The sequence below is a fragment of the Medicago truncatula genome, chromosome 1 (assembly GCF_003473485.1).
Source record: "Medicago truncatula cultivar Jemalong A17 chromosome 1, MtrunA17r5.0-ANR, whole genome shotgun sequence".
NCBI classification, from domain to species: domain Eukaryota; kingdom Viridiplantae; phylum Streptophyta; class Magnoliopsida; order Fabales; family Fabaceae; genus Medicago; species Medicago truncatula.
Genome location: NC_053042.1, coordinates 829960 through 849172, shown reverse-complemented (window position 1 = coordinate 849172; position 19213 = coordinate 829960). Strand labels below are relative to the sequence as shown.

At 30.1% G+C, this 19213-nt stretch overlaps 1 protein-coding gene across 2 annotated transcripts; it reads right to left on the bottom strand.

The window, feature by feature from the left end:
• Positions 1-4277: 4277 nt before the first annotated feature.
• Positions 4278-8853, bottom strand: LOC11434187 (zinc finger protein CONSTANS-LIKE 12). 2 transcript variants are annotated; one of them, XM_024775199.2, is made up of 5 exons: positions 8581-8853; positions 7000-7132; positions 6001-6507; positions 5465-5611; positions 4289-4763 (listed from the first exon to the last, which is right to left on the bottom strand). In XM_024775199.2, the coding sequence occupies exons 3-5, from the start codon at positions 6481-6483 to the stop codon at positions 4674-4676; spliced, it is 720 nt and encodes a 239-aa protein (XP_024630967.1). In that variant the 5' UTR covers positions 6484-6507; positions 7000-7132; positions 8581-8853; the 3' UTR covers positions 4289-4673. The 2 variants fall into 2 exon arrangements, with proteins under 2 accessions (XP_003588527.1, XP_024630967.1); XM_003588479.4 differs by lacking the exon at positions 7000-7132 and having other exon boundaries at positions 4278-4763; positions 8581-8851.
• Positions 8854-19213: the final 10360 nt, after the last annotated feature.

The window sequence follows — 19213 nt, the reverse complement described above, 5'->3', positions numbered from 1 at the left end:
TGTTGCAGAGTTTTTTTTTTTTTTTTTTGATGAATAACAAAGAAGATTGCATAAGATTTTACTATTTCTTCCATGAAATTTGGAGTTTGAAATATGTATGTATGTGTCAATTACTAGGATTTTGACGTTCATTTTTGTTTTTGGAAAAGGCAAGGGAACTTTATTTTTTTATTTCGATTACCTTCTTCATTTTGTAACATGATGAATGGGAACAGTTTACACATCCAGGACCAAGAAATATTTATTCTGAATTTGAAGGTTTATATGTAGTTTGTCAAAGAAAAAGTTTGATTTTTTTATGACACAAATTTATAATCATGTTATGTGACGCAATGGAGTAGTAGAACAGGGTTAGCTTCATTTCTTTTTCATATCTTCAACATGTTTAATTGGGTTGTGTTTTCATCTTGTCAAATCTCAATTTATTTGATTTTTTTATCAATGATTTGTGGGTTTCAAACTTACAATTTGATTTTTGTGTTTTTCATGTCATGTTGTAAGTAAAATGAATTTGATTTCCATTACCTTCTTCATCTTCTCCCTCTTGCGCAGTCAAAGAACTATTTTGATTTTGTAATAAATAACTTTTTTTAGTTTCAAAAAATTAATATTTTATATTTTTATAATTATTTTGGGCTAAAGAGGAAAACTACGGTGTTTTCACGGTGGCGCTGTGGCAGTGATTGTTGTGTTAAATAAATTTTTGAAGAATCCCAATATGCTTCGATATGTAACACATAAAAGAAAATAATATACCTTTTGTAGACATACAAATTACATTACAATTTCAATTTGTTGTTGCTAATGGTAAAAACAATATCAGAAACTCATGCATGTATCTGAAATGATGAGAGAGATTCAAGAAAAAAATAATAAGAGTGGAAGAAGGGGGATGGGTATTTTCTATGTCGTTATTTAATTAATTTAAAAAGGAGGAGCAAATATTTTACCAAAAAAGGGAGCAAGGACAATGATACGAAATGAAAGTAATTTGGATATACTTTGAAACCTGAATTCGATCTGAGCTTAATTCATGGCATAGTGATGTTGAAGTCAAACTAACATGGCTATCATGAATCAACAACAAGGTACCAGGTTGTTAAGTACATACATGTTGTAAACCTATAAGTGGTGTTTGAAGGCAAAGTAAAACTGCAATTTTGGATTCTTCTCTTTTGAAGTTGGAGGAAAACTTTTTCCTTCCTTTTAAAGGATCTTCAAGTCAAATTGATGATGAAGTACTATTTGGGACCTTAAAATATCAACAACATAGCTACATATATTGTGTTTGTTTTCCCATTTACAACAAACAAAAACATATATGCACGTTTTCTGATACATTTTTGTCGTGATTTTCAGAAACTCCAAATACTAGTTTTTAGTCGTGATTTCCATCAAAAATCCATTTTGCAAACAAGAAATATAATATATTTTTATCATTATTATTATTTTGGGTTTGAAGAGGAAAACGATGGTGTATGCACGGTGGCGTTGTGGCAGTGATTGTTGTGTGAAATAAATAAGCTTCGATGTGTAAATCATAAAGTACAAGGTAAGAATATACCTTTTTGTAGACATACAAATTACTACATCACAACCACACTTTGTTGTTGCTAATGGTAAACAATATTTATAGTCAAATCTCAATTGGATCTATGAGTTCTAAATGAAATATAATGATGTTTTGATTTTGAAGTCAGACTAACATTGCTAGCATGAATCAACTAGGTACGAGGTTGTCAAGTACATGTTGTAAATTTGTAAGTGTTGTTCTAAGGTAAACTAAAGCTGCTTCAAGGATAGAGAAAATTTTGGATTCTTCTCTTTTGAAGTTGGAGGAGAGTTTTTTCTTCTTTTTAAAGGATTTATAAGTCAAATTGATGAAGTACTGTTTTGGACCTTAAAGCATCAAGTACATATAATGAGGGTTTGGTGGGTTGCCTTAACTCAGTCCCTCACATTTTTGTACCATCTATCTATGAGGAAAGAAAGTGTTTTTCTGCAATCTGGATTGGTAAATTCAGATGGATGGGTTTTGAGTGGAAGATAAAAATAGCTCTCATAAAAGTATATATGGCATAATAATTCATTTATGGGTAGGGGTAGAAATAATTTTGTTTCTCTGTCTACCAAAACAAAACAAAAAACAATGATTTTTCCTGTAAATTCATTCAAAGACACTTGGAAGTGTTTAATTTAAGTTTATTAAGCTAGATGAACTATAAATAAGCCAACTCACATAGTTGTAGTCATTATATTATACTTTTTTTTTTATCATTGTCATGAGGAGATAAAAAGAAGAAAGAAATTTAAGCTTCGAGGAAGAGTCCTTATAACATCAACTAAACAAATAGCAAAGAGAGAAGAATGACAAGTATTGAACAACTTTAGGTTTTCTCAAAAATAAAAAAGATCTTTAGATCATTCGAAAGCGAAACACCCAATTTGACAAAATCAAATATATAAGAGTTTTCTTCACGAAACTTACAAGTGAAAGAAATATTACAATCCTTTAAGAGGAGGGATCGAATATGGTCTATACATAATAGGTTTTTATCAATTGTGGTGACATATGATTTATGGCATGTTTGTTTTCACGGCAAAAAGGTGTCAGACGTATGTCCAATGGATGCTACAATTTGTGGCTTCATAATATCACTGTAGAAATTGATGTCAAACGCACTTGCACCATTGCAAACTCTAAACCAAACACTTACTTAGTTGAAGCTTTAAAATATAGTTTTATTTAAATCATGGCGTCGTGATTCTATAAAAACTCATCATCACTTCAAATAGATGTTAAGTAACCATAGAAATTGAGTAGCTCAATTAATTTCATCTAACAGTCAAAAAGTTAAAGGTTCTGAATTTAAACCCGAACAAATGAATAAATATATTAATCTAACAAGTAACTAAAAAAATGTCAAGTAACTTACAATTAGTGTAATAGGATCCACTTGCTAATAGAAAAAATAGACTAAAGGTAAGATTAGTAGTATAGAATATAAATATGATTTGACTGCAACAAAATATCTTTACCAATTTGACAATATTTTCTTATTACCATAATAGACATTCTGAATAAAAGTTATACTTTATTGTCTGATCGATAATAGAAGCTGATGGGAGACGGCAAACAAAAAATAAACATAAACAAATACAACAAAAAATAAATAATGATAAAGTGAGGATGTTGTTTGTTGGTAGTTTTTTCTGAATTTTTCAGCCCTGATTTCTGCCCTAAAATTTAGTTTTTCTAAAGTTTTATTACTAATAATAGTAAATTATGATCATTATTTACGATAAAATGTAAAACAAAATAGTATGATTCTTATATACAATACAATTATATTTTTTCTTATGAAATGATATTGTCTGTTAATTTCTTAATTTAGGAAGGAATGTGTCGATACATTATAATTTATTAATGTACCATGGAAACTCTAGTCTTATTGATGTAAGGTGCTTATGGTATTTGATAATTGATAGTGATATGCTACATAATTTATAATCTAGCTAATAATACTACGGTCCACATCATGGTACATATTATTTTGGAAGACCAACTTGCAAGGGATATTATTATACTCCCCTCAGGGAGAACTATCTAAGTAATTCTTTATACTATGCTTCCTGGTTTTAAATATTCAAAAGTTGAAAAAGTAGTAGCAACACAGTTTCTATCCAACACTATTTTGAGAGTTCGGTGAAATTTATAAGAATATCACCACTTTAAAAATAAGGTAGACATGGTTTAGTGAAATCTACATAAATTTTACCTAATTATAGAGAAGATGTTAAAAAAATCAATCTTGAAACCTTAAAGAAATTTTTCAATATTTCACCGTGTTTCACAAGTAAATTTTTTAGAAATGAGAAATCACATCAAAACTACTTCACATATCCAGAAGGTTATATACTTTTAAAAAAAAAAAAACTCAGTATCCAATCCAAGAATCGACTACTCCGAAGGAACCAATCCCACCGCCCATTTGCAAATGCCCCATTCAAAGCCAGATCAAGGCTTTGTATGGACTTGCCCACCGAAATTGACACTAGGGGTAATCAAACCTGAGACCTTAAGAGGAGTAAACTCCAAGATCCCAAACCAACCACGAGGCCAACCCTAGATGGGTTAGAAGGTCATATACTTGAACATGGTAGTATAAGAAATAAGAATTGTCTAGTGTATGATAAATATAGGTGGTTCAATATAATAAATGAAAATATATGTACACCAAAGTTAGTACTAATGACAATTTGTATGAATCAATATGGACAAAAGTTAGTACTTTCACCAATTAATCATTGTTAGAAATAATTCTAAATTCTCAACATTATTTCACATAATACAATTAAATTAAAAGTTCACATACACAGATACAACCTTACCTCTCTTTTTTTCCTTCTTTTATTATTCATCAAACCTATATACATATCTAGAAGGTCATATCCATCTACAAAGAAAAGGCTACTACAACAGATATAAGGAAAACTACTTAGAAGTTTTGAGGTATATCTTATTCCATGATACCTGCTCAAGTTATAGAATTCCATCAAGTCTATAATTTTCCAATCACATAGCATTACCAAGCTTTTCCATCTTTTTTGATCTGATGCATCAACTTGATTTCCACTTCCTTGTTTTTTCTTCAATTAATTTAGTTAAAGGTTCATTGCTTCTTGACATCTAATTCCTCTGTTTTTGCAAATCTTCCTCGGATTCTTGGTTGACTGTCAGCGAGCGCCTTCCTACAAGCATACTATAACCATACAACATCATTAGAAGTTGAGTTCAGAATATGTCAAAGGCTGAAAATGAAGTCTTTGAAATTTTGTAGCATAAGAATATTAAGTTCAATGCATATTGAAGGACTTAAAAGCGTGCAAGGGATTAGGCCTTGCTACTTATGCAGGTTTTTATAGGTTTGATCGTTAAAACAAAAAGCAACCGGTAATGACATGTTTGAAGCTTCAAAAGTTGAAGTAATGATTCTTTATACAAGACACTTAGCTACTCATTGAGGATATATTCGAGAGACTTATCGAAAATAATTGAACTAAATGAATTTAAGAAAATCTTAGAGTTGAACTTTTTGACGCATCAATATTATACTTCATACCAGGAGTATTAGTATTTGCAAATGGATTCCCTGCAATAACTGCATTATGCAGTTACCGATTTCGACTATCTAATCTAAATCAACGGAAGAGATTGTTTAAAACTGATTTTGAGAATGTGTAACCTACGCCGTCAGATTTCAAATTAATGGTCAAGATTTTTAACTGCATGAAAAAACTTGCTTCTCTTACATCAGGGAATCCAGATCCTTAATATTTAATGAGATGCAACATAGAAAATTTCAAAAGATGTGTCAGGTAAAGCATTACATAGAAATTTAAAGTCTTCTATGTTGATGTGGAATTTTCAATTTGTATACAAGGTTAATCATTCTATATTTACCTTGATTTTCCTGCCAAAGTTTCTTCTTGTCTTCTTATTCCTATATCTGGAGAGTTTTTCTTGACGTTGCTCACTCGTGCAGTTACTGAGAAGAAAAGGCCTCTCTAGAGTGGATTGGCCAACACTCATGTTACCATTGCCAAGAGTCTGTTATACAAACAATGTTAATCATACACAAAATCTTGTTGATATGGCAACTAGGTATACAATATATTTATCAATCTATATAAATTAAGTAACATCCATGGCTTCTTTGTCTTAGACATTATATGTTGATGTATTTGGACTTAGTAACATCCGTTCACCGTGTGCGCTACTGACGATCCGAGTCCAGATACACCAACATATTAAATTGTTATATTGGACCTGACTCATTCTTAAATTCTCTCTTTATAAACTTTATCCAAGTCTTGTCTCTTTTAAACGTGGGACTTAGATTTTTTCCAATACAACATATAATGTTTAACAAAGTGGCCATAGATGTTATTTAATTTATAAGAAGCACACACAAAATACATGAATTGTTTTAGATTGACCTTGATATCTCCTTCACTAAACGCTCTCCGCATGCCATAAACCGCGTTAAAATCTATTCCAGGGAAATCAAGGAAAGCAGGCTTCATTGCAGGACCATGCATCCAATCCATTGAACTCAGATTTCCTGAACTGACACTCTTTGATAATAGTACATCAGGAATTGGTTTGTTTTCTTGAATTGAATTCTCGTCAATGTTCAGAGCAGGAATCTTGATTTCAAGGATTTCAGAAAGAGGTGATTCTATAGTGGCCTTTTCTAAGAGATCTTTTTTGCAATCATAGTAGACCTCACTCAAAAGTTGTTCGCTTTGAAGCACATCATCAATATCCGAAGATTTTAGACCCTGCGACGACATGTCTTCCCCACCAGACATCATTGACATGGCTGCTTGCATTTGATCAAGGTCCATTTCCGGTTCTTCAATAATCGTCTCGGGTGCTTTGAACAGATCTCCCTCTACAAACAAATCAAATTCTGACATCGCAGATGATTGAACAAGGTCACTCTGCATTAAAACACAGTATAAAGGATCAGTTAACAAAGAATTATAGAATGACAAAAGACATATACTAGGGGTTGAGTAATTAATCAATAATAGGAAAGTATCGTAACTTTTTATCTCCTTGTAAATATTAGTATTGTATGTAATGTATCTCCAATTAACTAACTATTGAGAATTTAATTGGTGTTTACTGAGTAACGCAGATGAGTTGGGCTACATGTGACGCCTTAGAGGTTTTGCACCATTCCATCAAGTAGTTGTTAAGGCCACTATGCAAATTACAAGTTTTTTAGAAAAGATTTAGACCAATAGAGGTTGTTCCTCAACCATTTTACAAAGCGAGAAAACAAGAATGATACCAAGTTTTCATAGGTTATAGAAAAGCTATTTGTTTACAAAAGACTTGAGTGAAAATATAACTACTGCGGAAAATTCTCCGGTAACATAAAAGAAGCTTTGCGTAAACGAAAGGTCTGAATACAAATTCCATTGAACCTTCACATGGAAAGGAAGAGCTGAGTAGTGTCACAGGTTATTTGAATTGGTATTAGGTACATGATTGATTGCAAATTCAAAGCTCATGCTTCACCCAAAAAAGCTGACTTTGAAAGAGCCTAACTGTTGATGGCTGAAACATTGAAACGGCAAACAGACATTAATTCAGTCCAGAAGGAACTGGACTATTACTCAACTCAAAACATGGAAACTTTTCGTACAAGCAAAATGGAACCCAGGTTAAAGCAAACAAGTATCAAAAACATAATCCGGATCCTAGGTTGCTTATGCAGCTTCTAAAACCGCACCTGATCAGTCGTTGGATTAATCTAACAACTGAGTTATAATATGTTCATCTGTTAAATTAATCCAACTTCAAATACGCAAACAGACAAAACGGCCAATTGTTATCTGTGCAGCCTCTCCAAGCGCAACTTAGTTGTTGGATTAATGTGATAGCTGAGATATAATACGCTCGGCCGTTAAATTAATCCAACTTCATGGTGCGGTTGGATAGGCAGCAGACGGCAAAGAATCCAAGTCCATAAAGAGATCTTAAATTCATGTCTTTAGAATTGTTTCAATTTGAGTGACCAAAAAACCAAGCAACACTACATGAAAACCAACCCACTAATACTTGTATCTTTTATTGTTGAAGACCAAAAATAGCATGATTACCTCTTTTGTAAGTATATATTTAGTGCTAGACAAAAGACCAAAAAGAAATTATTAACATGTGCATTCAGAAGTCCTTTTCCATATTATTTATTACCAAGAAAAAAGGGAATAATATGACTTTTTCCTTCTTCAATAAACCTCTCCTTAGTGGGGTAGAAAAAGACAAACACCACTATGAGTTCACACTTCAACACCATAAAATTGAAGAAAAATTAAAGAACACGGAAGTATCACAACAAAAACACTTTCCATCTAAATCACTTTTATTTCCTTTTCTAACACTTTTCCAGATCCAGCAATTAAAGCTAACTCTAGCTGTTTCCACTTGTGCTTTGAGTATGACTATGTACAAATATTCTTGAATAATTCATACTTAATCATCAAATAAATGTCCTTATAAACTTGATTAATTAATTTTCTCAAGCTTGATGTTTTCTTCATGAAGAAAATATCATGATTAATATGAAGAAAAATTAGTTGTGACCAATCACATAAGATTAAGATTAAATATCACTCACTATATGAGTATATGTAGATAGATACATGGAAATTGAGATAAAAAATAGTTTTCAAATTTAGGAAAATAAAAAATTAAAGTACAAATATGTACATAATTAGTTGAGGCAAATCTTCTTGATATTTCATTCTCTGCTTGTTCCTATAAAACTATTAAGAAATCTTTAGAAAACAGAAGTGAAAGAGAACATAAAGTTAAACAAAAACAAAAGAAACAAAATTTAATATTCTTTCATATAAGTAAAAATTATCAAGCAAATGCAGTTCAATGGAGCACAAAAATAGCTAGGAGTATAGCAAAAAAAAAAAAAAAAAAATTGTGAAATTAAAAAATATGTAAGAAATTGGAAATAGCAAGAGATGGAAAGAAAAAAAAAATGAGGGTACCATTGAAGCATTGGACTTGTGAGTCATGCAATACTCTTCAAGTTGTTGAAACTCATGAGAGTAATTCTGTAGATAAGGGAATAGAAGACCAGTTTCTGCAAACATTTTTGTTAGCTGAGAGGAGAAACAGTGTAGTGAAATATCAAAGTTTCAATGAGAAACACAAAAGGAAACAAGACAAACACACAGTTCCTGTTGTAGTAAGAGAAAGTAAGAAAGAGAGAGAATGTATGTAAAGATTGTGAGGAAGGGGTTTGAGGTTTGATGAATTTAATACAAACATGAAAGGGAATTTATATCATATAAAATTTTCTAACATTTTTTTTTAAAAGAAATATTGGTATAAACTCACACACATAAAATAGAAAACTCGAACTCTAATCTAAAATGCTATGAAAACTATTCAACATTAAAATACTAATAAAATATATTTGAATTTTAAATTCTCAATTTATTCATCTTAAAAAGCTGAATTTCTAACCACTAAACACGTAAAGAAAATACATATAAAAAAAATTAAAAACACTTCATTTGAAATCAAAATTTGGTTGTTTAATAATAATTTTCCAATAAAAGAAAATATGAAAAGGTGATGTAAGAAATAGTAAAATAAAGACAAAGTTAGGAAAAGGACAGCATGATGTTTTATAATGCAGTGACCCCATGTCTGAATAAAGAAAAAAAATGAAAAAGGGTTATATTATAATAAGAAAAGATAAAATGTGATAAAATAATTGCAAATTGGAGCATATAGAATAGAGGTGAAGTGAACCAAGGCAATAATAATAATAATAATAGGTGTGGTGTGGACCTTGGACATGTTGGTGGGGTTGGAAATGAACAGTATTCATCACTTAGCAGTGAATAGTCATCACTCATCAGCAACTGCAAATATTGGATGGTGCATTATATTATATTATCTTATATTATAAATATGTAAATGTATGAATATTAAATATCTTAAGATTCATTCACATGTCCATATCCACGCGCTCACATGTTGCCTTTTCATGTAAAAATATACATCACTCATGTACGCGCTAATATGATGCTTTTTTTTTTCTTTTTATTATGGTATTAGAGCCTCTTGAATTCAAGGGTCACCTATCGATCCACGCTTCAAACTCAAAAAGTGTTGTTGGACGGTCGACTCAAACACCAAAACCTAAAGAGTGCTGGGTGTGACGGGAGTGTATTGGAAAAAACTCATGTCCCACATCAGATATATAAGATTCTTAATAGAAGTTTATATAGAGGAGACAATCCTCATCTTATGAACCGGTTTTTAAGATGAATTAGACCCCCAATTTAATTATGGTATCAGAGCCTGTCTAATTCAAGGGCCACCTGCCGATTCACGCTCCAAACCCAACGAGTGTTGCTGGGCGTGACGGCCGATTCACGCACCAAAGCCCAAATCTAATTAGTATTTGAATCATTCCAACAAATAAAGTAAAAAATATTTTTTTTTTACCTTGAAACGAATAATTCATGCATATACTGAATCATCTTTATTTTTTATTCGGAATTTAAACTATGATCTTTTAACTATTAACATTTTTAACACTTATCTCAAATCAATTGAGCAATCTATTAAATTATTTCAAAGATACTTGAAGCACAAGAAACAATGTGTGTGTGCAAATACCAAGAGAAATTAGAAGAGGTTTTGCATCATCAAAACAATTTGAGAATGATTGATCAAGAAGACAACATCCTCCCATATAGAAGAGAACATTCTCAACTATGATGAAAGACAAGGTCAATAAGAAAAAGAACATGAATCAATAAGAAAATAACATGGTACTTGACCCTAAATTTACTTAAGGTGTATTTGATCTATTAAAAAGTTTATATTTAATTCATTTCATGTTAAAAAAAAGTAAATAAACCTCTTATAATGTTCTAGATTTGTCTCAGAAAAATCGTTCAAAATTAAAGAGTTTAAGGATAATCAAACAAACTTTATTTTATCAGAAACTAAAATTAAATATAAATATTTTTTTATAGGGACTAAAAATAAACCTCTTATAATGGTCTAATCTTGTCTCAAAAAAATCGTTCAAAATTAAAGAGTTTAAGGATAATAAAACAAACTTTGTTTTATTTGAGACTAAACTTAAAAGTCTCCAATTCTATAGGAACAAAAAGATATTTAACCCTATTAATTTTACAAATGATATATTATTTCAAGGAGGTAACATTGATGTTTTAAGTAATTATATTTTGTACTTTAAAAAAAAATTAATTATTTTTTGTAAGTAAGTCTAATGTGCAGGAGTGGGGAATCTATAATTTAAATTTTCACCACTGTATATAAACGTCATTGTAGCTATCAATTGTGTTGTATTTATCGGGCTCCATCAAGTAATTTAGAGCAACAAAGTATTAATAAAAAAGTTTAGGCTAAATCACACAAGACGTCCTTTAAGTTATTTAAATGTAATAAATTGGTCCTTTAAACTTTTTTCGTACCACTTATATCCTTTGAATTAATTAATTGTAACAAGTTGGTCCTTTAAGTTATTTAACCGTAACAATTTAGCGGATTTTAGATGTTAAAAATGTAAGTTATTTGAGGTTTAAAAGTTACAATTAAAGGACTTAAGTGTTACAAAAAATACTTATAACGGACTAACTTGTTACAAATAACTTAAAGAACGTAAGTGGTACAAAAAATCTTAAAGAATCAGGATGTTATAATTAGACAACTTAAAGACATCCGGTGTAATTTAGCCAAAAGTTTAATAGTTGAATATTTTCCAAAGCCTCTATCGTATTATATATTTTGTGAAGTGGTCTAGTGGTTGGAATTCATTTATTAAGATGAATAAATGGATGTCTCGAGTTCGAACCTTGATACCACATATTACCATACATTGTCCTTAATAATTGAGTTATTCTCACAAAGACTCGTTCTATGTTTTTTAATTTAGGAAAATCAAATTATTATTATTTTAACAAGAGAAAATCAAATTATTCATTTTCTCCTTTCAAAAAATTATTCATTTTTCTAAGAATTTACTCTTCTCCCGTTTAAAAAAACTCATCCCCACCCCAAATTTTCACAATTAACCCCATCGTATATTAACTTCTGCTTGGTACCCAACGTGAGTTAAATTGCGCTGAACTCTAACGTTAGTTAACTCACGCTCGGGACCAACGTGAGTTAACTCACGTTGCGTTTAGTTTTTTTATGGCATTTTGGATCTTGATATAAATTAATGACGTATGTGTATTCACATTTTTAGCTATGCCATTTGCGTTATTTTGAAATTGATTTTGATTTAGCGTTATTTTAGAATTATTTTTTATTTTAATTGAATGAACAATTTGATTGAATGGTTGAAAGAATGAACGTTGTGAATGAATGTAGTGGTAGTCGATGATTAGTATTGTAAAAAATGAAAGTTTAGGTGCTTAAAAAAACAACAATTATGTTAAGAATTGTTATTCTATTAACATACCTGAAACCAACACAAGTTAACTCACATTGGGAGTTGGTGTGAGTTAACTCATGCTGGATACAAAGCATAAGTTAACTTACATTAGGGTTAATTTTGAAAGTTTGAGGTAAAAATAAGCAACATGGAAAAGAAGAAGAGTAAAATTCATTTTCTAAAAGCCATTTAAGTACTTTATAGGCCCAACGACCCAAACTATTCGCTCTTTTTTCACCCTATCCATTTCTCGCACGCCCTATTTTTTTCTCCCTAAAAATGTCTTGAGATTTTCGGATTTTTAAATCAGTACTAGTGTTTTCTTTTGTTACAGGGTGAAAAAAAATGAGTTTTTCACTAATTCGGATTTTGTAATCCGAAAATCTCAAAAAATAGGGCGCTTTATTTGATTTTTTCGGATTATAGAATCCGAACACCCCCTAAACACCATTTTTTTATGGTGTTGGTGATGTCCGGATTACGTAACGCGGACTGCACCAGCACCAATTCTGAACATGTTTATAACATGGATAGTCATTTTAAGGACAATATAATCTTCTTAGCTTTTATCCTTGTATTTTTATGATCAAGACTCCCTTAGAAGGGACTTCTTACGGGACTCTGCCCTCAAAATCCAAAATTCCATCGTTTAGACCATTTTTTATGGTGCTGATGCAGTTCGGATTACGTAATCCGGACAACACCAACACCAATTCAAAACATGTTTGTAGCATGGATAGTCATTTTTAGGACAATATTAATTTTCCTAACTCTCATCCTTGTGTTTTTATGATTTTATTTGACAAAAATAGATCATTTTTTTTGTTGTTTTTAAAAGCAAAATTCAAAATTGTTAAAATGGGAGAGATTATGATTGCTGATTATACATAAGCATAGTCCGGATTATGAAATCCAAACTCGTCCGGATTATGAAATCCGGACCGTAAAAGGGCATTTTTAAGAATTTTATAATATGCATGAGACTCTCATAAGGTGGGAAAAGTAATACTTTTTTTTTTTTCTTTCTGTCTTTTTTGTTTTCAAATGGAAATCTTTAGCATGCTCAATTTTCCTGCTTATTCGTTGATTAATTAAATATGTACATTGAGTTTGGCAAAGTGTATTTTATTTATGCCTAAAAAAAGTTTATTTTATTTAATGTTTAATAGCATCTAAGGTGAATGTTTTACTTATTTATCGCCAACATAAAGCGACAGCCCAATTGTTTCATAAGTAAATTTGATATATCGCCGATAAGTCCATCCTAGTTTTATCTCCTTACATTCTCTCTTCCATTTTCTTCATTTACGTGGTGATTTTTAGTCAATTTTTTTACTCAAAATTATCTTCCGTCGCACTTTTATTTTATTTCAACATAAATAAATGATTTTCACATATATTTAGATTTTTTACTTCGTGATTCGTCGTCTCATTGTGTCATTATGTTGTTTGTCATCTTGTGCAGTGTTGTTTGAATTTTTGTCTTATTGCGGTGTTCATTTGGTTCATATTGAAAGATCGTTGCAAATCCGGAGACATGAGTATTTCACTTACTTCAATTTTATCATATTATTTGTAGATATTTTTCATTGTATGCTATTAACTAGATGTTGCGAGTTTGTTCACATATTCATCATTTACGTTTTTAATGATGTTGAATGATGTACTTTATCAATTTAAATCAATAAATATCGTTTTGTTTTTATATATAAAAGAAAGGAATGATGCCGATAGAATTACCATCTATTTACTTTTTGTGAGTCTCATTTAATAAATTATATTAAAATGAATAAATTTTGTAGAAATGTAATAATTTATAGTTATTTGTGGGATCAATTTTTTTTTAAGGTACTAAGTTTGAGAAATTGAGTCCTTATTATTAATAATAACATAAAAATTGGGTTATATCAATGAACAATCTCCCACAATGGAAATCGATGTTGTGAAGCATGTTTCAATAGCACCTAAAACCTAAGAACTTGAAATTCCTTCTTTACTGTATACAACCTGAATCTCAAGTTCCTCCTTATAATTATTTTGAATTATACGAAATGGTCTCAATATTTTTGAGATTTTGCGAATCATTCTCTATAATTGTTTTAAAAAATTGCAAAGTCGTCCCTAAATTCTACAACTTTCTAAATCGGTCCCTCATCATTTTGAAATTTCATTGATATAGCCCACCAAAATTTAAGAATGAAGAATTTTATTATTCTATCTAAAAAAAAATCGATATGATGGAAATTCAAGTGAATCATTTGTCCTCGTTGTTACAATCTAGTGGTTGACAATGAGGACATTTCATGTGGGTGCACGTGTTTGATCTCGGGTTTCCACCCTTCATTTTGCCGTGTGTGGCCATTAGGCCACTCATCTATTAAAAAATGGAAAATTTGAATTTCCTAAAATTATAATTTACCCATCCAAATACACTCTTGAGGAATGTTGGGTCATGAGGAGAGCCCGATGCATCATCATCTCGAGCCAAGATCAATAATTCAATGCGAAATTTCTAACTCATACTTAGCACACAATCTACGCATGCTCCCCATTACTTTTTCATTCAATATGAAGATTCTAACTTGCACTATACACACCATTTAGGTATGTTTCTCCTCAAGCAGAAGTTTTTTTATCATCAATATGAGGATTCTAACTTACACTATTCGCCATTGCTGCTCCATCAACATGAAACACCGCTTGACCACAACTCTCAAGAAGACTTTTTATACAAGGAGATGATCCTTTTATGCAAACCATCATCTTCGATGCCACTATTGGATCATGAGTGGAGCATGGAGCATGATGACTTCCACATTACGTAAAAAAACCACTCATAGAAAATTTGATACTACATTTTCACTCAAAACTTTCAGACGTTATTTATATGAGTCGTCTCACTTATATGTTGTTCAACCACTTTTCCTTCCAAAATGGATTTCTATCTTACATTTGACACACACCCGCATGGAACAACCAAACTTTGAGTCAATCTACTCCCCCACAAAATCTTGGTATTATATTTTCCTATGATATAAACCAATAAATTCATTAAAATCAAATACAAATCCCGATCATCATAATGTTTGTTTTTTACGAATCCTGATATGATAACATTTTCTTATAATAAAGATAAAACTTCTTAATCTAATGAAAGATTCCTAAAAGTACGGAAATATCTTTGAATTATATAAAATATAACATAACATGATTAAATAATAAACTTCTCTAATCAAATCAAAAGACTTTCATGATGTGCAATTTGTCAATTAGTGGTACTTTTGTATGGCTAGAGGTATGGTTAAGAGTTAATTAATTTAGTAAAGAAACAGCTTAAAAATAAGTAAAAAAAAAGCTTTGGACAACTCATTGAAGGCGCAATGCAACTTCAACACGAACTTCAATTGCATGGAATTATGGAGTCATTTTCATATGCCTAATAGGATCTTCTGGTTTCTAGTCAAAAGCTTGTAATAATTAGATAGTGTTAGATGGAAAAATCTTCATGAATGAGATTTACTTGATTTAAGATTATATACTAATCTTTGTCATAAGCATAGAGATAATGTTAGATCAAGACATTCTTAATAAAATAGAAGATATAAGACCCTTTAGCCTCTTTAGAAACCTATAAGAAAATTAAAGAATGCTTATCTAATTGAATATTATAACCTATCCAGTAATTGCACAACTCAAGATTATTTTTCTCTCAATATTTTTTATATCATTATAGCTGTAAAAATGAGATAATGAATGGATAGATTCTATATTCCAATTCGTTCAGATTATTCAAATTCCCTTTCAATTTGGTGAGCCCTATTCGTCCACATTCGCAAATTGAGTTTAAGAAACATTAGTTCATCATAAAATTGTAACCTAATTTTTGTCCTTTTCTCAAAAAGCATAAAGTAAAGAATAAGTGTTAGTCACGCAATGGAGAAATTAATTAATATCTACAAATATCCAAAGTAAAACCCCATTTTACTTGCCCTATTGGATTGAAGGTGAAGCTTCATGTAATTGAATCAAGTCAAATAATTTCTCACTATACTAAAAGCATGCATGTTTGTTAAGAATAAATTTTTCACTATACTAAAAGCATGTTTGTTAAGAATAAAAGTTGAAGAAGTTAATGGTAGATGTAAAATTCTAAAGAATGTCAACCCATTGAAACATTTAACAAAAATCTCAAACTTTTTTGGACTAAAGAAGTACTCCATTTGTAATAAAATAAAAGCAAAAATTAAAATGTTTATTTTAAATTTTGAAACAAATATATTTGACTTTTTGAGTAATTTTTGTTCATATTTTATTACAAAGGGATATGAAAATTTCGAGTCAAATCAAAGTAGTTACCAATGTCACAACCATATTTTTATGGCCATATAATATAAAGAGAATAATTTTGATTCATAATTATGATGAACGTTGAACTTTTTTAATAATCTAATATTTATGATTGATTGATAATGCATATGAATCAAGTCTCGAGCAAAATATTTATGTAAATAAAATAGTTAACATATTGCATTTAACATTTGTTTTCAACCTGTAAAGAAATTAATTTCCTAATGGAATATGAACTATGAAGTTAAGCTGTAAAGTGCACGCGGGAAAATGGCTGCAAGGAATTTGAATCAAACACTTTATCTTAATTTAAAAGTGGATTCACTAACTTAAAGCTATAAGGTATATGCTCCTCCTTTCCATCTTTTTTAGGGCAGGAAGCAAGAAGTTTCAGCTCAAGAAGGATCAAATAAAAGGATACAAAAACCTTAATTTCCCATATTAGGAAATTAGAAAATAAAAATCAAAATATTTGATGATGAAAAGGGAACTCTCTAGGAACCTACCCAAAAGAAAATGCCTTTTTATTAGGCTGGTGCTAGCTAGTAGTACTATTGTACTTACTAATTTTGCAACACAACAAAATTCATTTTGGAATGTCTATGTCTATTGCCATACACTTTGTATCTTGTGTTATTTTCATGACACGTGGATGCTTCTAGTCACACCATTTGGCATCTTCACTTGAGACCGATTTATGGCTTCTAAGAAGCAGACAAGTGATGAACATTATGTTTGTCTTTTTTGGTTTCTTAAGTTTTGGAACAAATTATTTGATCTAGTTGATAAAGAGTTTACTCGCACTTTGTAAAGATATGTGTTCGTTTTTTGTTATTGGTTTACGAATCTTGTTGGCGAGTAATCTATAAGTATTTTTGTCAATATTTTATAAATCATGATGCATGTTCTGAACTTGAAAAACTCGTAAGATTCAACTCACTTCAAATTTTAGTATATGAAAAAAACTTTTGAAATTGGTTCAATTTTTCCACATCCACCATTGTGGGTCGGAAACGTGTTTATTTATATTGGTTAGGGGAGTGGAATGTGAGTAATGGCTTAGAGTATCTTTCAAAAGGGGGAATAAATTCGTGTGAATTGAAATTGTAATATGTATGTATTGTGAAGAATCATGCAATGGGATTGGCCTACAACTAAATTGATTGGTAGCAAAAATTATTGGCGAAGTTGACTTGAAGAAAAGGGTGGTTAAATGAATTTGGTATCGTTTTGTTTTGTGTATGCTAAATTAGCATTTTCTGTATGTCACCACCAACACTCATGATCGCATTAAATTTCTTAACTTACTGAATAACCGTACAAACTTATATTGCAGGAACAAATTTGAGTTGTTAGTGATAAGTTTTGTTCAAACCAAATGAAATTTATATTGTTCGAACAAGAAAACCGAAAATAAAACTTATAATAACGGAAAAATTATATAAAGGGTCATGTTAATTGGTGCTCGAGACATTGGTTAAGGAAACCAAAAAAGTAATAAAAGTCAATATCTATCATATATGTTTTTTCGTATGTACCGACTAAAGAGTGAGTTTTTTTTGGTGGTGTTTGAAATTCAAACCACAGACTTACATATATTATGCATTATCTTACTAATTGAGTTAAGTTTATGGGGGATAGAGATCGAAGTTTTGATCAAGTTTATGCACTCAAAATCTACATTTAAACTAAACCATATTTGTCAAATCTAGTATATGGTAAGTTTGATAATTAATCTTATGTGTGTATTTTTTTGAGGGCGGGGAGGTCAAAATGGTTTTTTTTTTTTTTTACAAAAATGGACTGTTTTATAAACGAGGTTATTTCTTTAAAAAAAAAAACGAGATTATTAAAAGTCTATTTGAAACACTTTTCAAAAACTCTTTTTTAGTTTTTTTAAAACATGAAAATTAAAAACTTGTTTGCTAAACTATTTTTAAAATTACAGTTTTGAAAACTGTTTAGAATTTTTTAGTTTTAGAGACTAAAAAACTAAAACATGTAAAAGGATAACTATTGTGAGAAGAAGACCTGTATATTTCAAAAACTGAAAACAAAAAATATTTCAAACATGCCCTAAATATTTTTATAATTTGTTTCAAAACAAAGTATTTTTGAGGTTTTTTTATTTCAATAATATTTACATGGTGATTTTTTAGAGTAAATTACAATCCCCTTCCATCAAAGATGATTTAATTACACTCTCCTCCCCTCTTATGTTAAAATATACACTCCCCTCCTCTCTTATTCAAAACATATTAGAAAATATTTCACTCCCCTCCCTTGAGAGAAGCTTGAATTACATCCCCTGCCCCCTCTTAAGTTAAAATTTACGATTTAGTCCTTTAATAATTTTTTTTATATTTCTAATAATCTAGCAAAAAAAAAAATCTAACATACTTCAAAGAAAAATAGCATTGCATGTTCATTTTAATATAATAAAATTTTGAATACATATATTTCTCTATTTTTTATTCACAATTTCATTAACATATAGTTTTAAACGCTATTATAAAATATAAAACAACTCAAAATAAAATTAAAATATGTGGAAAATTACTAAAGTCGAGTTCAACTATTCGGTCATCTACACAAGCTTTTTATTTTTATAGTTATTTAACTTAAACTTTGTTTTTAGGGAAGTTATTTAACTTAAACTTATAGTATATGTTTAAACGATTCCAAATAATTCAAGGACAGACAAGTTAAGTAAACCATTTATATATGTTCTACGACGCACTCAATTAGAACAATCAATAATTTCTTATTTTTAGTTTCATTGCATTTTTTGTGATTTAACCTATGAAAAATAAGTTGAATTTAGAAAGAAACAGCTGGAGGTACCG